At 36.8% G+C, this 21324-nt stretch overlaps 1 protein-coding gene across 1 annotated transcript; it reads right to left on the bottom strand.

The window, feature by feature from the left end:
* Positions 1–569: 569 nt before the first annotated feature.
* Positions 570–12152, bottom strand: zgc:123217 (serine protease). Its single transcript, XM_015605694.3, has 6 exons — positions 12038–12152; positions 11636–11659; positions 9795–9957; positions 5576–5844; positions 4140–4285; positions 570–2257 (listed from the first exon to the last, which is right to left on the bottom strand). The coding sequence occupies exons 1-6, from the start codon at positions 12090–12092 to the stop codon at positions 1943–1945; spliced, it is 972 nt and encodes a 323-aa protein (XP_015461180.3). The 5' UTR covers positions 12093–12152; the 3' UTR covers positions 570–1942.
* Between the last annotated feature and the right edge of the window lie 9172 nt (positions 12153–21324).

The following is a 21324-nucleotide window of genomic DNA, read 5'->3' as shown; positions in this document are numbered from 1 at the left end:
AAACAATAAAAAAATTATGTTGTAATGTTGTAATGCAGTATACAGTATTTACAGCATCTGTTACTGATTGATCACATGGATAGAAATATTACTTTTACATTTTAGATAGATAAATGATGGTGAAGATAAGTGATGGTGAAGGTGGTGAGTGGGGAGAGTGTGTGGTGGGTGCAGGGTGAGTGTGAGTAAAGTGCAGGCTTCCTGTGGACAGAAGCTTTTGTACATTTTAGAAAATCACTTTTTGAAAATAACTCACTAGGGGTCTGGAAGTCACTAAATCAGGCGACAAAATCACTAAGTTGGCAAAATTGCCCGTAATGAGTCTATGAAAAAAAAATATTCATGCATATTCAGCCCATAACTTGCTAAACAAGGCATGAAAGATCAGAACAGAGCTCTTCTACACACTGTTTTACTCACTTTTACATACTTTTTTACCATTTCACATCAGTTTTTACATTGTAATACATTTCATTCAAAGTTTAAAAAGGGTTTTGCTTCTATTGTGAAGCTGCTGTTTTGGAAATCCAATGTTTTATTGGTCATTAAAAGAAAAAAATAAAACAAGGTTGGAAATTTGATATTTATTAATGAGTTACAACACTTTTTGATCATAAATCCACAAGGTCACAGTAAATGGAGGGTTAGGAAGGAAAAAAAAAATTTAAAAGCATGCACAACCCTATAAACCATATAAAGCAGAATTATGTAAGAAATGGTAAATGTTATTTGGTATTTCTTTCTCTTGGGCTCCACCTACAGTCAGGAAGTGTAGTTCACACTTTGAGCTATCACCAAAGAAAATAATCTAAGATGAGAGATATAAAACTATCACTGAAAGTAAAATAAGCACTTGGAAAATGTAATATTGCAAAAATATGACTTGTGTTACAAAACATTGGTATACATATTTTTTTAATGCTGTATATTTTAAATGTTTTATATGTTCATATTAAACCAGCAAGTGCCTAAACACAGTAAGTTACCTAATAAATCAAACTCTTAACTGCATTTATTAATCTTGGAACCACGTAACTGCATCACTGAACTCGCCTGCGGGAGTGCAGATTTTGGCGCGCTTTCAAAATAAAAGTTAAAAAAAAATGTAAAAACAATTTCCACCTTTTAAAAAAAAATCCACCTATTTCTAATCCCCTTGTGATTTTGCGTTGTCGTAGGAACCGGGGGATTATAAATAGGTGGCTTTTTTAAAAGATGGAAATTGTTTTAAGTTTTTTAAAACTTTTATTTTGAAAGCGCGCCAAAATCTGCACTGCCGCAGGTCAGCGAGGTCAGCGATGAGAGCAATGAATCGCAACAATAACAATTTACTGCAATAAAAACGACTTTTGGGTAATGTCTTATTCTGCTAACAGACTGGGAGGGTTTTGTCATTTAACTGCTGCCAAAAATCACTAATTAAAAATACAGAACCCAATGCTAAGGAGTTTTTTAAAAAGTGGAGAAAATGTAAATATACAATAGACATGTCAATAATAATAATAATAATAATAATAATAATAATAATAATAATAATAATAATCAATTGTTATATTATTTAAAATATTAGGTGATAACTGTTCAGTTTTTTGTCATATGTATATAATGCAGACATTTCACATTTTTTTCTAACAACAGTAAATGTAATGTGGAGTAAAATGTTTAGGTTGTTAAGTGACCTTTGCTTGGATTTAACTAATAATAATCAAAAGTAGAGAAAAATGTATTTAGTTTTTTTGTGATTAAATGTAACTCAGCAAATTCTAATTCACTGTAGGGTGGGCTTAGATTCGTTTTAGCAAATGTGTCAAACATGCTGCTACGCCTTTGGTGGTTTGTATTTGTATTCAATCACTTTTTTATTTTAAGATTATTTAGGGTGAGCATGTGGAGATCTTCTCTAAGAGGAGAAGAATAGCGGGTGGGTGGACTCCTGAGCAGATCAGAGTGAGGAACACAGGTGGAATGAGAGGAAGATGAGGAGAACGCTGAACAGGGAAAGGGTTGGCTGGGCAGCAGCTGAGCTAGAGCTGTCTTCGGTACAGGTGAAGCTGCTGTCTGAATCCTCCCCAGTGGATGAGAACGTCACAAAGCCAATGCTGGATCCAGCGACGTTCTCAGTGATCCAGGACTGGAACTCTGACACACGGGCATAAACCTCGGGAATCCCAGCGGCACAGGAGATTCCATAACTGGTCACGCCCGCCTGGACCCAAACAGAACCCTGCTTACACTGCAGCGGACCTCCAGAGTCACCCTGCGGAGAGGTAGAAACGATGTCAGGCTTACTGCTGTTTCCCAAATACAGAGGTGGAAAGTAATGAATTACATTTACTCAAGTTACTGTAATTGAGTAGATCTTATGAGTAATTTGTAATTTTGAAAGTAGTTTTTAAAATAGGTAATTTTACTTTTGTAAAAGTACATTTTGACACAAGTTTGCTACATTGGAAAACTCCCAATTACTGAGTAAAAAATAAAATGCTGGGGAAATAAAACAATTGGCACCGATGCTCGCACGTGAAATAACGAGGCAATAACGTCCTCATGCGAAAGCATGTGGTGGTAAGTATTTTTATCATTAAACAATCTGCTTAAATGTTTGCTTAAAAAACATGGATCATAGAAACCTATGCCACTTTTTCTTAAAAACAAAAAAAAAAGGTTTTATGGGGTGGTCTAAACTAATACTGCCTGAAAGATCCAAATTATTATGTGGAATAATAGTTCATTAAAAACTATTTAATTTATGATTTGTTTTTGCTTTTTTACATCAAATAATTAAAAGTAACCATGTAACTTTTACTCAAAGTACATCTTAAATTAAGTACTTTTTACTTTTACTCGAGTGGATTTTTAGATGGGTACTTTTACTTTTACTTGAGTAGAATTTTAGCGAAGTAAAGGTACTTTTACTTAATTACAATTATTCAGTACTTTTTCCACCTCTGCCCAAATACCTTCTAACTCTCAGTTCAGTTACTGAAACAGTTTCTTTAAAAATTATAGGTAGACCTTTGGCACAGTTTTAACCATCTAAGAAGAAGAGGAAAGCACAACTAACAAATGCCTGTGCTGACCGACTTCCCCTTGAGAATCTACCCACCCAGAAACAGCACGACCACTTGTGCTCCCTCTGACTCTGGCTGCTGATGGCAAGCAGTGCCCTAGTCCACTGGACCACTCAAAACCCAGTAAGTCATAATTTATGTTATTTTTTATATTCAGTACTTTTGGCTCTATTCATATGTGATTTATACTAATGGTTGACTTGATTAATTAATGGGTTTTATTGTTAACATCTTATTAAAACAGATTATTTAAAAAAAATGCCAAGGGACCTAAATTTTAGCTTTTATATTTTAACTTTAATCTTAATTGTAAAAACTCTATACAGTAATTGCAAAATCTACGATGTGTATTTTTTTTGCATAATATTTAATTTTTTTAGACATATGTCAACATAAATTATGTATTTAAGAAGGATTACTCAATAATTACTATATAAGTTGGCTTATTATTATTATTATTATTCTATTTGCAAAATTTAATTCATATTTTGTTCCACAGCTTTTGAGGTAGAATAAAAAAAAAATGAGCAGGATCCTAGAACCTCTATCCATTAGGGTGCTTGGGCTTTTTGGAGTGATGCTTTGTACAGTTTTCATACAGCGGGCTTTTTTTAGCGATCACTTGACAGAAATTTATAGATATGACAGAAATTGCCAAGAAACCACTTAGCAACCACTTTAGATATGTTAGCAACTGCCGAGCAACACCTTAGCAACCATTCTAGCTATGCCACTGCCTATCAACTGTGAACACCTTAGCAACCACCTGGTACACCTTAGCAACAACATGTAATACCTTATTTTTTTAACATTATTAGCACACTTTTCTAAGCCAACCTAAAGTTTGTTTATTAACTGGCCCTTTCTAGTTGATATAGATTTATTTTTATTTATTTTCATATTGCTGTGACATTTCACTGGAAATATATTTATAGCTTTCCTAAATTACGACATTTATTTCCTAATATTTCTATTATATAACATCTAGTTAATTTCCATCCTGCTTAATTTATGGTATTTTATTTGGCACATATGTGCATTTATTTCAGTATATTTATATAAACCTACCTGACAAGTTCCTTTACCCGCACTGCCCGCACAAATCATCTGAGCCGTGATGTTGGCATCCTTTGCTACCTGATAGTTGCATGCACACTGGCTGTTGCCCACGACAGGGACCTCTACCTCCTGCAGGGTTTCAGAGGCTAAAGACTCTGGAAGAAACACAGAGTATGGGTCAGTATGGGTCAGTATAGGTCAGTTAGCAAGTGAACGGAAAAATCCAGCTGCTGAAATATGAGAACACAGCAGCTACAGCCTAGATCAGCAACCACAACACCCACATAAACAAACCAACAGCTATCAGTGTTTCTGTTCATCTAACTGGAAGATACAGTTCAGTTAATAAAACACTATATGCTACATGCTTTTGTTACGTTCAGTTTTATTTAAAAAATACTTCATGTTTACACCATCATATCCCCACCCCAGTTTCTCCCTTATAATTAAACAGGCTGTATTTGTTACAGTGCTTTTATTTTTACAGTATCAGTCAAAGGTTTGGACGCACCTTCCTATTCAATGGTTTCTTTATTTAATTTATTTTCTGCATTGTAGCTTAATATTAAAGACACCAAAACCGCAGAGAGTAGGCACAGATCCTTCTATCAGAAAAAGTCTGCTGGCCAAATTCTGCTGTTCACTGTCTGAGGTTCTCAACCATTAGACCAAAATGGCAGGATCATAGAACCTCTACCTTATTAGGCTGCTTGGGTTTTTTTAAGTGAAGCTTCATACGATTTCCGTTCAGCAGGCATTTTTTAGCTCTGATTTTTCCCCATAGAAAAAAAAGTGTCTGTAAACTTTGGTCAAAACTTAAAAAAACAGCTGTACACAGGTCACAACATTCAAAAACAACAAAATTTGGTATACATGTAGACCAGTAGTGCTGTTTCAGACAGTATGTTTTCTAATTTATGATTTTGGTTATGTTATCATACAAATTTTCCCCATGGAAATAAACAGTGGAATGTGGCACACCAGTTTCTTTTAATATACAGTGTCAGTCAAATGTTTATACACACCTTCTCATTCAATGTTTTTTTTTTTTTTATTTCTTTATTTAATTAATTTTGTACATTGTAGCCTAATATTTAAAACATCTAAACCACAGAGAGTAGGTACAGATCCCTCCATCAGACAAAGTCTGCTGGCTAATCCTGCTGTGTACCGATATGGCCGATATGTAATTTTTTTAGAAGCATACTATTCCAAACACCAAACTCTTTGAAATGATTGACAGAAAACAGATGGATGGATTTTTTTGCTGTTTGTAGTGTTTATAGGGGCAGTCATGACCCGTGGGAAATACAAAAGCATGGAAAGTGAGTTTTGTAGAATATGCCCCCTTTAGAAAATCACACACATCTTCACTGATGCACCACACTTGCAATAAGGAGGATAATTATATATCTTTATATCTTTAAAATATGAAGAAATCCTACCATTATGCCTAAGGAGTCCCCAGCCTGTGGACCAGCAGGTGGTGTTGCTGTAGAAAGTGCTGGAATTGGATGCCAGGCAGATGGGCCGGATGTAGTCGCTGAAGTTGACCGGTGAGCTCAGCCTCATCAGGGTGACGTCGTTGTTGAACAGAGTGTTGTTGTAGGAGGGGTGCATGATAATTTCCTGGACACCCCGGCTCACTTCATTGGGATTGGCTGTGCTCTGATTCTCTCTTCCCAGGTACAGCATCCAGTTGCTGGTATCTAAGCTGGTGTGATGGAAAGAACCGTGTATGAACAATTCAGCTTTAAGCAGAACAAGTTCAAATGTCACCACGCACCATCCCCAATCCTTCACGCACCATGTGGCCTCAGTTACTCGATCCTGCCGCTGTGCGCTTTATAACATCAGAAGAATTTGACCGTTTCTGATGCAACAGGCCACCAAACTCCTGGTACAAGCAGTCGTCATCTCACGCCTCGACTAGTGCAATGCCCTACTAACTGGCCTCCCGGCCTGCGTAGTAAAACAGCTCCAGATGATCCAGTATGCAGCAGCACGTCTGGTCTTCAACCAGCCAAAACCAATGGGCACATGTCACCCCACTGCTCATTGAGCTCCATTGGCTACCAGTTGATGCTCGCATCAAATTCAAAAGCTCTTACAATCGCCTACAAGGTGATACAGAACAGCTCCTTCCTACCTGCACTCACTCCTGAAGGCTTACGCTACCTCCTTGCCGCTGCGCTCCTCCAATGAACATTGCCTCGCTTTCTCATACAGAGTTCCCCAATGGTGGAACAAAATACACTTCTGTCAACTACCAGATCAGGAGAATCTCTCACTGTCTTTAATAAACTCCTGAAGACTGAGCTCTTCAAAGAGCACTTACTCTCCTAACACCTCTACCTAACTACCTTCTACTACCAGATCAGGAGAATCTCTCACTATCTTTAATAAACTCCTGAAGACTGAGCTCTTCAAAGAGCACTAACTCTCCTAACACCTCTAACTAACTACCTTCTACTACCAGATTAGGAGAATCTCTCACTATCTTTAATAAACTGCTGAAGACTGAGCTCTTCAAAGAGCACTAACTCTCCTAACACCTCTAACTAACTACCTTCTACTACCAGATCAGGAGAATCTCTCACTATCTTTAATAAACTGCTGAAGACTGAGCTCTTCAAAGAGCACTTACTATCCTAACACCTCTACCTAACTACCTTCTACTACCAGATTAGGAGAATCTCTCACTATCTTTAATAAACTCCTGAAGACTGAGCTCTTCAAAGAGCACTAACTCTCCTAACACCTCTAACTAACTACCTTCTACTACCAGATCAGGAGAATCTCTCACTATCTTTAATAAACTGCTGAAGACTGAGCTCTTCAAAGAGCACTTACTATCCTAACACCTCTACCTAACTACCTTCTACTACCAGATCAGGAGAATCTCTCACTATCTTTAATAAACTCCTGAAGACAGAGCTCTTCAAAGAGCACTTACTCTCCTAACACCTCTAACTAACTACCTTCTACTACCAGATCAGGAGAATCTCTCACTATCTTTAATAAACTGCTGAAGACAGAGCTCTTCAAAGAGCACTTACTCTCCTAACACCTCTAACTAACTACCTTCTACTACCAGATCAGGAGAATCTCTCACTATCTTTAATAAACTCCTGAAGACAGAGCTCTTCAAAGAGCACTTACTCTCCTAACACCTCTAACTAACTACCTTCTACTACCAGATCAGGAGAATCTCTCACTATCTTTAGTAAACTCCTGAAGACAGAGCTCTTCAAAGAGCACTTACTCTCCTAACACCTCTAACTAACTACCTTCTACTACCAGATCAGGAGAATCTCTCACTATCTTTAATAAACTCCTGAAGACAGAGCTCTTCAAAGAGCACTTACTCTCCTAACACCTCTAACTAACTACCTTCTACTACCAGATCAGGAGAATCTCTCACTATCTTTAATAAACTCCTGAAGACTGAGCTCTTCAAAGAGCACTTACTCTCCTAACACCTCTAACTAACTACCTTCTACTACCAGATCAGGAGAATCTCTCACTATCTTTAATAAACTCCTGAAGACTGAGCTCTTCAAAGAGCACTTACTTTCTAACACACTCTCTACTTCTAACCTCACTTCCTTCTTCCCCTCCTTCAATCCTCTATCCCATTATTTCCCTTTGACGTCCTTTAGGCCCTATCTAAAGATGTTTTTACCTTTAACTTCTATTACTTTTTTACTTCACTATTGTAAGTCGCTTTGGACAAAAGCATCTGCCAAATGTAATGTAAGCAGTACCAGACAGAAGGGAGGAGCTACAGAGTAGAGTTTAGATACTTTGCCTGAGTCTGGCCTTCTCTTTTTTGGATTGGCTCGCTTCTCAAAACTGATCCTAAAAATATTCACTTCTTCCAGTTATTGTGACACTTTTCAACTGACACTCTATTAATAGAGTGAATGAGTAATAGAGTGACACTCTATTACTCATTATATGATTGTTATCACTGCTGTTGTTGTAATCTATACCAACAGATCTGCTGTCGTAGTAGAAGCTCTAATTACAGATCCTCTGAAATGTTCTTTTAAAGTATGTAGTGGATCTGGTTTGCTTCCATACAGGAAGCTGTAATCATTTTCACTGAATTAATCAGACCATTGGTGTAGAAACCAGACCCAAAAATTATACAGCAGAAATACAGAAAAAGCATAACCTGTTTAAAATGTTTATTTTGAAAGCGTGTTTTGAAGGCAAATCGGACAGCCTTCGAGCTGAGTTTTTTAAACAATGTTAAGGCTAGTTTTGAGACCAGTGTTGCCAACTTAGCGACTTTTCAGATCCTCCAGCAAGATATTATTTTTACTCTACTTTCACACAGGAGAATTGCTAAAACTTATCCTATGATGCGACAATGTATCTTTATCTTTTTTGTATTCTGTAATACATATTTTTTTATTCTTGCATAAAATGTTCAAAAAAGGCGAGGTTTTACTCACAGCAAATCTGTGTATAATAATATTTTTATTTGTTAATAAAATGTATATATTAACTGCATTCTCTCAAAATATAATGGGATTTATTGGCATATATTTTAACTCCATTGTGAGATTTTGTAAATTTCAAGGTTGATAATCATGTGCATTGCTGTCACTAAACGTACAGTGATGTACAATACTAGCGTAGCTACAGTGGACGTATAGCTTTAGCTCATAGCTAATATTTTAGGGGACAAGGTGGACTTTGATTCATAGAAGCAAATGCAATTCCCCCTAATGTCAAACCCTCTCCTACACCCTTAAATCTGACTTTTTTCACATAAAAACCTTTTTTGTTTTAACTCTGTTGATTAAATGCAACCAATGCACTTGAAAGTCGCAGTCTTAGAGCTGTTCAGACGCCTCTATTAGTAGTCAGGCAGATGTTACATAATCTCCAATAAAACGGATAGACGGATGACGGCTCTATTCTTAGAAATTGTTGGTTTTATCTTTAAAAACTCCACCACATGTAAATCTAAACCAGGGCAAATGTAGCTGAATATATAAACTCTGAACAATAGCAGGCTGAATAACAAAAGCTTCAGATAAAAATTCCCACAGTGTACGCTTCATTTTTTTGGTTTTAACCCTATACGTTATCTGCACAAAAAAAAGTTATACATAGGATGTATATAGCACATTTAAAAATGTGTGAAATTATGAACACAGGGTGCCTCTTCAGGGTGGTATGCCAAACAATAAATGATTGTCATCTTCTACACCAGGAAATAGATTCCTGATATAATAATAAGTGTGTACTTTTGAATGAAAAAATGTATTTATTAATTTATTTATTTATCTACACAAATATTATTACGTGTATTTATTTATCTATTTATTGATTCATTCATTTATATATACTCATTTCATTTTTCGTCCTCCATATGAAGGCACAAGTCAGTTTTAGGTGCTGCGCCCTTAAAATACCAATCCACCAAAGCTCTTAAAGGGATGCTGATGTCAGGTGATGCTGAATGGTTTATTTCACGTTCCGCTCAAAACACATGCCTTTTGCGTAATTCAATTCAATTAAATAAAGTCTGTCACAATGGTTTTATTTTTGCTTTTATTGCAGCGCGAATAACATTTTGGTTCTGTACAAAAACCATCTATAAATCTTTCTTTTCAAAGTGTGTGTAAAGAACCAACTTCCACTTACGAGAGGATACAGTGGGCGGCGGTGAGAACCCACTCCTGGTGGATGAGTGTTCCTCCACATATGTGTTGATCTTGGTGATGCATACTAACTTGCCAGGGCCAGTTCCCCGCCTGGGCATTGGCACCTCCCACAATGCGGGTGTTCAGAGGAGCAAACCCACAGCCTAAAAGATACGGAGACTATTAGATTATTATACAGATTACATAAGCAAAGAACACTATAACCCCCTCCCTATGAAGCACATTATAAAAAAAAACCTCTCTGGAGAGCTGCACACAGGAGCTTCATAACACATACATAAGCATTTCATACGTATCAGTAAACACAAAGCTTCAAGGTTCATTAACTGGTTATGTCAGTAGTCAAAACATGATGCAAGAAGTTTCAAAGTGACCTGGACTGTTTATAAAACAGTTAGAAAGCATAATTAGAAAGTAGTGGAACTTCACATTATACGCTCACATTCACAAGTGCTGCATTCACATTATAATGTTGAAGTAAGTCCCTTAATGTGATCCAAATCAGATTTTTTCAGGGCTGTGTGGACAGGTGCTCCACTGACTAAAATAAACCTAGACAACAGTCCATTTCTATAGGTGCTTCCAGCTTGTTAAACAATTAACAGAATCAATTGCTGGGTAAAAAAAATAAAAATAACTAATTGTACTTAAAACATATTGAGAAATGTCTAAGTATGATAAACAGATTTATGTACTTACTTAAAATATATTAAAAGTGCATTAATGTTATGCTTTCATCAAATGTTTGAAAGTAAACTTTGGTCATACTTTAAAAAAAAGTACAAGTGTATTTAAAAAAAATAGACTACTATGAAGTAGACTTTTAGTTAAATGTACAGTAATTCAATATACTTGTAAAATTCTTATTTCCAAATACACTTTTGTACATTTTTAGCACTTTTAGTGTTAAAAACATCTGATACAGCAGTTCACTTAAAGTACAATGTATCACGTAACTTTTTGGAAAGTAAATGAAATTACTACATTTATAAAATGTAAAGTAACCTTTTAACACTAAAAATTGTAGTGCAGTATATTAAAATATATTTTTATACCCAACGTAGTGTAGCCTACTAGAAGTGTGCTGCTTACAAAAGAAAAAAACAAGAAGCATATTTGTACTCTAATGTAAATATATCACATATATTTAACATCAATTCTTAGTACATTTTAATATACCCAGTATATTATAAATAGTGATACAGTTGTAATACACTACTCATTAAATGTATTAGAATTTTACTGTAAGCATATTTAAAATATGGGGTTAAATACATGAAGTAGTTTAAATGTTTAAATGATACTTAAGTATATTTAAGATAGTTCCATTTTAATACAGTTAATTACACTTAACACAATTTAAGTAAGACGTTTGTACTATTTTTATACTGTAATTAAAGTTTAAGTACAACTTCAATTTAAGTACAAAAAAAGTTGTTCCATTTTATCACTCTTTAAATATACTGATTAATAATGCAGCAGCTACAAGAACACTTTAGTGCACTATAGCATAATAATGCTTAGGATACTCAGGATAATCTACTTTTTTTTGCTATGGGTAGCAGTGATGCATCATTATTGATGTGATTAAAAATAAAAAAATAAAAGAAGGGCAAATGCCATCACTGTAGCTGAAGACCTCGTCGCCTGTGTTTTCAGTGCAATGACAAATGTAGAAAAAATGCACAGTGGTATAAGCTATTCATTAATACTGAAGTGTTGCTTTATTTAAAAACATGCTATTATTTTTTATTATTGTTTGAAATAAAATTAGTGCGCTGAAAATTAAATTATTCAAATAAAGAAAAAGAAGGATCTTACTGTTTTCAGTCTGTGCCTTTGAGCCTGTTGAAGAGAAAAGAACAAGACCACACTGTACATCAGTATCTCAAAATATCTCATCAATATCTCAGAATATCTCATCAGTATCTCAACAGTTTCTCACTGACTTCAACCTGAGTTCTAGCATTTGAGCAATGTTATAATAGCATAAGACTCACAGAATTACTTGTGTCTTTGTCTTACAAATGATTTTTTTATGTTATGTTTTTTTATTTTATTAATTCCATTTATTTAGTAATTCTATTTTTCTATTATTTCTATTAAGACAAAATATCATATATCTACAGCCAGAAGAATTTAGTCGAAAATCCATCTTAAATCCACATAATAAAATCCCTTCATACCCTACATCACATCCCACATTAACAGTGATCAGCTCACCTCCAGCACACAGCAGTGTTATAGTAACACATAGTGAGATCAGTGATAAATTCATGGCTCAGTCTGGAAGGATGAGCAGAGGAGAACGATGTCGTCTGGCCTGCCGTTATGATGTCTGTCTGTAATTAAGGTGATGCAGAGTATTTATATTTGAGTACAGGATGTTAAAGTGGAGGGACAGGTCTTTCTTGTTCTATTCTTTTGTTTCCCACCTCTTATAAAACCTGCACAGCGAGTAAAGAGCCTCAGGACAAACTAAACAAAAGGGAAAGTGAAGAGAATGCTGCCATTGTTAATACAAGCACTTGAATGGCCAGCTTAGGTCACGATGCCCAGTGGAAAGGTGGGACTAGAACAAGGTTTTTAAGGGTTTATATTTAGGTGGGGTCTGTTCCGAGTGGTCCAGCGGGCTAACTATCACGGTGCCACTATGATCAGGAGATCGCTGGTTCGAATCCCAGTCATACAACTTGCCATCAGCTGCCAGATCCCTGAGAGAGCCCAGTTGGTCTTGCTCTCTCTGGGTGGGTACAGTACAGTAGATGGCGTTCTTTCCTCTCATCACTCCTAGGGTGATGTGGATCAGCACAGGGCTGCGTCTGTGAGCTGATGTATCGGAACCGAGTCGCTGTGCTTTCCTCCGAGTGTTAGCGCTGTGATGCTACTCGGCAATGCTACATCAAAGCTTTTGAGCAGCTGCTCAAAAAGAGGCGGAGTCTGACTACACATGTGTCGGAGGAGGCATTTGCTAGTCTTCACCCTTACGAAGTAACGTCACTGTTCCTGCACATCAGGGGAGGATAATCACCAGAATATTGAATTGTCCACACCCATATATGCAGCTAATTCTTGCCTGCACAGACTGTTTCTTGTTTTTGGTATGTTTGCTCTTTATATCAGTGAAATATGGATTTTTATGAAGACTAATTCTGATTATTTTTAACAAGCAATTTCATCCATTTAAATGAGAACAAAGGGACAAATTGTCAGGTCTGATGCTGATAGCGCTTCTGTCTCTCCCACACTCAGTGCTCCCTGCGATCTCCAGTCTCCGAACTACACTACCCAGAACGCACCACACGCTGACATCACACATTCACCTGATCTCAGTACACCCCCCGGAAGTCCGGAATACTAATTTTTCACAGTATAAATAGCCCTTTCACACGCATACCTGTGCTGAGTATTGATTGGTTTTCCACTTTACAACGCGTTTCTATTCTTGCCTGTGTTTTCCTTTTGTGTATGACCCCTGGATTGTTTATTCTCGACTCTGATTTTTGCCTACGCTCTGACATTGGATCTTTGTGTATTACGTGGACTGTTTATACCATTGCTGATTTTTGCCTGCTCTTCACTATTGCCTTGCCGTGTATGACCTCAGGACTGTCCCTCGTTATTCGGTACGTGTTATCTCTCTGGCTGCTGTTCGCCCCTGTTGAACCTTTTCTGTATATTGACTACCCGTTGTTTCTGCATCTGCACGTGTCTGAGTACTGTCTAGCCTTGACAGAAATACTCAGACACGTGCAGATGCAGAACACAGTGGAAAACCAATCAATACTCAGCACAGGTATGCGTGTGAAAGGGCTATTTATACTGTGAAAAATTAGTATTCCGGACTTCCGGGGGGTGTACTGAGATCAGGTGAATGTGTGATGTCAGCGTGTGGTGCGTTCTGGGTAGTGTAGTTCGGAGACTGGAGATCGCAGGGAGCACTGAGTGTGGGAGAGACAGAAGCGCTATCAGCATCAGACCTGACACAAATGGCTTTGTTTTTTTTTTTTACCTGTTTGTACAGATCCACATGACATCATAGACTTGTGAGAACAAGAACGTTAGTAGTTTTGTTTCCTGAATCTTCTGTTGAGATGGACGAGTATTTCTGCATTCTTTGTGTTATAAAAAAAACAATCTGTCTCCTCTGTGTCAATACAGATATACCCGTCAGTGCCGGAGTAATGCGGAAGAATTAAAAAACATTCTCTGGATTTTTTAAAACGTGTACTTAAAAGGCTATTAAAAAAGCCCTCCAGCTCTTACTGGAATTGATATTTACGTGCCTGTGGTGGCCATGCATCGCTAACATGCATCCTCCATATACAGCTCTCACATCTAACTTTTTAAGTGCGGACCTTCAGATTTTTAGTAGTAGTAGCAGATATGAAAGGGGCGTAGCTAACGATGATAAAGTTCTTTAGTCTGTTTAATAAGCAGCAGTGTAAATCAAAAACTGGCAGGTCTTCTGGCTCATCGTTATCATGTCTGTCTGTAATTAAAGTGATGTAAAGTGGAGTAACAGGTCTTTCTTGTTCTGTTTGTTGTGCCCCACCTTCAGAAATCTGCACAGTGTGTACAGAGCCTCAGGACAAATGTTTATTATTTCACAAAGGGAAATAAATCAAAGAAAGAAATCAGAGAGAAACTGAACAAAATGAGTGACGAGGCTTATCTTTAAGTCTCAGTGCTGTGAAAAAGTATTTGTCCCCTACAGATTTCTTGTTTTTGTTTTTTATCGTATCTTCCATTTTTACTTTTAATATTACCAGACACATTTTAATATCAGACTAGTATAACCTGAGAAATATTTTTTTAAAAGTATAAAAAGCACTTTTTAGATGATAATTTTAATTAATAATGAAAAAATCCATCCAAACCAATCTAATAACTTGGTTGTGCCTCTCTTGGCAGCAACATCTGAGATCAAGATCAACCAATTGTAATACAATATATTAAAATATATTTTTGTACCCAGCGGAGTATACTAGAATTGTGCTACTTACAAAGGACAGGTACAGGTAGTATATTTGTACTCTAAATATATTTAACGTCAATATATTAGTAAATTTCTAATATACCTGGTGTACAATAATAGTGATACAGATGTAATAATCATTAAATGTATTATAATTTTACTGTAAGCATACTTAAAATATGAGGTAACATACATAAAGTAGTATGTTTAAATGTTACTTACTTATGAGTTAAGTACACTTAGCACAATTTAAGTACTATTTTTATACTGTAATTAAATTTAGTGCACTATAGCATAATAATGCTTAGTATAATTTAATCTACTTTTTTTCACTGGGGCAGATCTAGCGGTGATTACCCTGGTGAAAAAATATATAATATATACCTAATTGTGTGTTAAGTGTCCAAGTATGCTGTAAATATACTAACAGATTTATGTACTTACTTCAAATATATTAAAAGTACATTATTATTATTATTATTATTATTATTATTATTATTATTATTATTATGCTTTTATCAAATGTTAGAAAGTAAACTTTGATCGTACTTTTTTAAAAGTACAATATAGTGTATTTTAAAAATTAGACTACTATGAAGAACATTTTCAGTTTAATGTAATTCAATATACTTCTAAAATTCTTATTCCCAAATATGCGTTTGTACATTTTTAGCAACGTGTAGTTCACTTAAAGTACAATGTATCATGAAACTTTTTAGAAAGTAAATTAAATTATTACATTCATAAGTATATATTTAAAATATATTTTTATAGCCAACAAAGTATACTAGATGTGTGCTGCTTACAAAAGACAGGAACAAGAAGCATATTTGTGCTCTAATGTAAATATATCACATATATTTAACATCAATTCTTAGTACATTTCTAATATACCTGGTGTATAATAATAGTGATACAGTTGTAATACTCATTAAATGTATTATAATTTTACTTTAATCATTTTTAAAATATGGGATTCAACATAGAGTAATATGTTTAAATGTTACTTAAGTATATTTAAAATAGTTCCATTTTAGTACAGTTAATTACACTTAACACAATTTAAGTAAGACTTTTGCACTATTTCTATACTGTAATTAAAGTATAATAAGTACAAAAACAGTTGTTCCATTTTATCACTCTTTAAATATACTGATTAATAATAAAGTGGCTACAAGAACACTTTAGTGCACTATAGCATAATAATGCTTAGTACACTTTAATCTACTTTTTTACTAGGGCAGATCTGGTGGTAATCAGGCCTGGTTTCAAAGCTATTTCAGCCATTCAACAATGCATTGCGTAGTTCTTTTGTTTACCTGTGTGTACAGATCCAGATGAGTTAATATACTCTTTACAAGACCATGTTTACTCTGCTTTGATAATGACTGTTCTCAGTTGTTTTGTTTCCTGATTCTTCTGTGTGGATGGACGAGTATTTCTACATTATTTGTGTTATTAAAAAACAATCTGTCTCCTCTGTGTATTAATACAAAGCAGCAGACAAGCAGTCATCATATGAGTCAGTGTCAGACTACTGTGGAAGAATTCAAAAACATTTTTTGGATTTTTAAAAACATTTATTAAAAAATCCCTCCAGCTTTTACTAGAATTGACGTTTTAAGTACCATGGTGACCATTCACGGCTCACATGCATCCTTCACATTGTTTGGACCTTCACATTTTTTAGTTTAGTCTGAACCAAAGTAGTAGGTGTGAAGGGACGTAGCTGACGATGACTGGATGTAGTAAAGTTCTTTAGTCTGCTCACTAAACTGCAACCAAAACTAATAGGACCAACATATATAAACCTTCTACAACCTTCCTGAGACCTTCTGCACCCAGCACATGATTTCAACCCATAACTTTTTATAGTCATGCTAGTAAATTAACTGGCAACCTTCTAAAACCTTCCAGGAATCTAATATTGCTACTATCTACAACCTTCCACAATCTTCTGGGAATCAGAAAAAACACAAACATCTACAACAGGGGTCGGCAATAGGCAACCCGTTGGCCAGATGTGGCCGGCCAGCATGAAACATCTGGCCCGTGAGGTTGTTGAACTATAATGATCGATGATAAAAATAAATAAATAAATAAATAAATAAAATGCTTTTCTGGTGAGCTTTTGTTTACATACCTCCCCTGTCTCTCTGTCGCACTTGGCGTGAACTTGAGTTTTTGGTTCTCGTTTTTCCATCTGTTCTCTGGCTCCCTATCTCCTTATAAGGGCGTTTTTCGATCTTGTGTGAGGAGCGGTGGGTTATTTATTTATTTTTTCTTTTCTTCTTGGGTTTACCTGCTTTGAGATCAACTGTTCTGCAATTGGGTTCAACAACCCTCTGGGCTGGAGAGCTACTAGTCTGTAGCACTCCATCCCATTACACTACATTTTCCAAAACTAAATTTTTTTTTGTGCCCCGCCATGTAATGGCTTGGACAATTTCTGGCCCGTAGCCAAACTTAATTATTGACCCCTGATCTACAAGCATTTTGTTTTGTGAACCTGCAACCTTCTACAACCTTCCTGAGATTTAAACCAACAGCCTTTCTGAGATTGAAAACGCCTGTACCTTCTACACAATGTAACAAAGGCACGAACCTTGATGCAGACTCTGAATTAGACTTTCAGGTGTAAAAATGCCTTAACACCAGTGGCGTGCAGTGAATTTAGTGGGTACCCCTTCTGCAAACCAAACACCCATCCCCCCCCCACCCAAACGACACATAGATAAAAATATCTGTCTTATTTGCAGTCGCATTTCCGTGATAGTTAGCTAACTAGTGAATTAAGCCAGCATGCGCGCTGTTGTGCAACTAATCAACATGTACCCCTTCAGCACAGCGCTCAGAAGGGGTTAGGCAGCCATGTCCCCACCCCCGGAGTGGAAATCATGAATCTGATTGGTTAGATTGTCCTACGACTTTGCTAACAGACTCATTACTACACCCTTCTCAAAATCAGGAGAAGGCTCCACGAGCAAACACAAGGGGGCCAGAAGCCATTTTAAAAAGCTTTGATTGGTTAGAACCGCTGTCAGTCATATAAGAGTCCTGTAGCAACTGAAAAACACAGACTAATGCTTTGAATTAGTTGCTGTTTTTTATTTAAGTTAATTTATAAAATAAGCCTTACACTTACAATAACTATAATATATATTTTCTGATTAAAAAATATGTAATTATTTACATGCACTTATTGTCACCCCTTCTCTGAAGGGCTAGAAGGGCCTCACTGCACACCACTGCTTAACACACAACCAAAATGTCAATCAAACAGGCTCAGATTGAAACATTTACACAGAGTGTTTTTCTAACAAAAGAACTCTGGTTCGTGAACCAGTTCCATTTGGTCTTATAAGAACCGTGGTGCTTTTCAAGTGATCCAGCCAGCATTTCCACCAATTTTAGTAGAATCGTCAAAACGTCACATTATGTGTCATCAACAGAGGGCGCTGCACAGCGGCGGTGAACACAATTTGCAATTCTTTGATTCCCACTGCGAACTTATGTTCCTGGTTCTGGAACCTATTTTTGATGGTAAAAACGCGGAAAATGGTTCAAAATTAGGTTCTGTCGTGGAAATCGACAAATGACAGTCAATGACAGACCCGGGATGCCAAAAAGAGAAGTTTTTATTTTAAAGTTGCAAAAGAAAAATACAGCAAGCAAGCGATACAGATGGAGTAGTCAGAAAAATCGGAGCCCCCGAAGATACTCGACCGGGCATTTTTATACAATCCCCGTTCATGCATGAGGTAATCTTCCCCGTGACTTGTTTTTGGAACCAGTCACTACCATATATGGACTGGATGTCTTGTTCTCTTAAAAAGAGGAACCGAAAACGCACGTATAAGCAAAAGTCAAGAATATTCATAAATCAGAAAACTCCATTTGCTATGACCCGCTTGTCTCCAGGCAGACCCCGGCTTTCTTTTCTTAAGTCTGGAATATAAGTTCACATAACACTCAATGATAAAATACAAGAATATAGTGTAATACAAGAATACAGTAATCAACTCTGTTACAGGGAATAATAATACTGATTGAATGAATAATCAGTGTAATTGATTATGAATACATGAATAAGAATAATCAATGTAATTAATTATGAATACATGAAGTAAATGTTGATTTTCCCTCACAGTTCGCGAACCAAAACGGGGCTGGTTCTACATTGGTGAAAAAGTGCTGACAGTTTAACAATCTGTCTGTTTCAGACTCCCTATGAAAAGAGCCTAATGCCAGCTAATTTATCTTAAATTACCAATGATTTTTAAGGTAGATTCAGTTCATTACATTTGTTTAATGGACCAACAGTGGGCTCCTTTTTCCCCCTGTCTGTGAGGACCCTGTGTTTCCCTCAGGCATGTAAATCTTCCTCTGTCCACTCTCTCTCTCTCTCTCTCTCTCTCTCTCTCTCTCTCTCTCTCTCTGTCGTTCTCTCTCGTTCTCTCTCTCTCCTCATCTCTCTCTCTCTCTCTGTCGCTCCTTCCAACCCTTGTTTTTTCTTCTCTTAATTGCTGCATTGCTGTGCAGGCCGACACACTTTGCCACGCACTTGGCTCTGCTTTGTTAGCGCTCAATCAGAAGAAGCGCTAATGTCGCTGGGGGAAGGGAATCGTGTAGATTTGATCCCTCAACAAACTCCACTCCTCACTCCATCCACTTCTCCTTTTATTCCGCACGCTCCCTCAGGCCGGGATGAAAGGTTTCGACACGGCAGAAAATGAAAAGAAGCGCAAACAAAAGGTTCGAGCCAGACAAACAGAATTTAAGAGTCAAATCAGAAAAAACAGGGTCTAAAATAAACTGAAAAAAAAAAAAAACACAGAGTGAAACCCACACACACTGACAACAGCCAGTTAGCTATTTACTCCAAAGCTGGAGTCAATAGGACAGTTAAGGTGGACATTCTTAAGGAGGACTGTTCAGGTTACCATGGATATTTGTGTCTGCCTTAGATCTGTTGATTTGTTTGGAGGAACAGTTATTCACTTACTTTCAGTTATTCAGACGTGTTAAAGCTCTGGTTCCTACAAAAACCTTTACAGCAAACTGTAAATTAAAAATCTTATTCACACCCCCCCAACTTACCCCAAATATATTCAATAGCCAAGACTTGTTTGGTGTCCGAGGTTGGCTTCCTTAGTTTTTACTGGATCTTTGAGGCTAATGTTGCTAACCAGTAAAGGAACCACATAGCTAATAAATAATAAATAATTATACCCCTCCAATTAGCACTGAAGTTACAAGGCTAGAAAGAACTCTACAAACCAATCCAAATTCATCGGACCAAATGGGATTCCTGCCCATGTTCCGTGAGGCCAAAATCTAAAGGCTACAAATGCCTTTAGTTACTGCATATAAAAAAAATAGCTACAGTTGCAAGAAATGGTATGTGAATCCTTTGGGATTATACTTGGATTTCTACATAAATTGGTCATTTAATGTGTTCTGATCTTCATCTAAGTCAAAACAATAGACAAACACAGTCTGCTTAAACTAATACCACACAAAAATTATATGTTTGCATGGTTTTATTGAACACAACATGTTAACATGTTAACAGTGAGGGGGTAAAAGTATGTAAACCTCTAGGCTAATTCTAAGACTTTTCTAAGAGCTAATTGGAGGCAGGTTGTGATGAGATTGGATGTATTGGTTAAAGCTGTCCAGCTCTAAAGGAAACACACACCAGTTTTGAGTTTGCTGTTTTTAAGAAGCATTGCTTGATGTGAATCATGCCTCGCACAAAAGATCAAGCTCTCAGAAGACCTACGTTCAAGAATTGTTGACTTGCGTGAAGCTGGAAAGGGACGTCTACAAATGGAGAAAGTTCAGCACTGTTGCTACTCTCCCTAGAAGTCCTGTAAAGATGACTGCAAGAGCACAGCGCAGAATGATCAATGAGGTGAGGAAGAATCCTTGAGTGTCAGCTGAAAACTTACAGAAATCTCTGGCACATGCAAACATTTTTGCTGACAAATCTACAATAAAGCCAGGCGGACACTGTGCGATTTTTTTAATCGGATGCGTTCTGGAGAGCTCAAACAGCACGTTTGAATCGTTTGTCGTGTATGAACAACGCCTGCGATTCATCTGCACACACTGTACGGTCCGACTGACCTGCTGCGACGGGGGAGCTTACACTGCACGTCTAAACGCAGCCCGTAGGCGGAGCTTTCTTTGCGTACAAACTCTCGCTTCAACACAACGCCTTGCAAAAGAAAGCGCTTAGCTTTGCTTATTTGTGCCCTGTTGTGCGCTAAAAGTCCACGGAAGAGACGTACATGGACTCGCAGGTGGCTGAGGCGACGTGGACTCTACGGGTTGTCCGTTTTAAGGAGAGCGCATAGAAAAATGACTGCGCGTCAGGCTGCGAAAGAAACACCAGCAGCTTAAATAAAATAAAATAATTTTATTTTTTATTCTGTTTATTGTTTATGTAAAAACTGGTTTTGCAACACTGAATATTAAACAAGCAATCGGTTATTCACACTGGATAGGGACCCTCATTTACAGTGCC

Source organism: Astyanax mexicanus, chromosome 15, assembly GCF_023375975.1.
Source record: "Astyanax mexicanus isolate ESR-SI-001 chromosome 15, AstMex3_surface, whole genome shotgun sequence".
Taxonomy (NCBI): Eukaryota; Metazoa; Chordata; class Actinopteri; order Characiformes; family Acestrorhamphidae; genus Astyanax; species Astyanax mexicanus.
The sequence above is the reverse complement of the archived record's forward strand: the minus strand, read 5'-3'. Positions and strand labels throughout refer to the sequence as shown.

What these genes read in the sequence shown, in the direction of transcription:
- zgc:123217 (XM_015605694.3), bottom strand. Translation starts at nt 12,092, where the DNA reads ATGAATTTATCACTGATCTCACTATGTGTTACTATAACACTGCTGTGT. An exon ending in GCCGCCCACTGTATCCTCTC is followed by an intron (nt 5,845 to 9,794) that starts GTAAGTGGAAGT and finishes CCATCACACCAG; the next exon opens with CTTAGATACCAGCAACTGGA. An exon ending in GGGACTCCTTAGGCATAATG is followed by an intron (nt 4,286 to 5,575) that starts GTAGGATTTCTT and finishes TGTTTCTTCCAG; the next exon opens with AGTCTTTAGCCTCTGAAACC.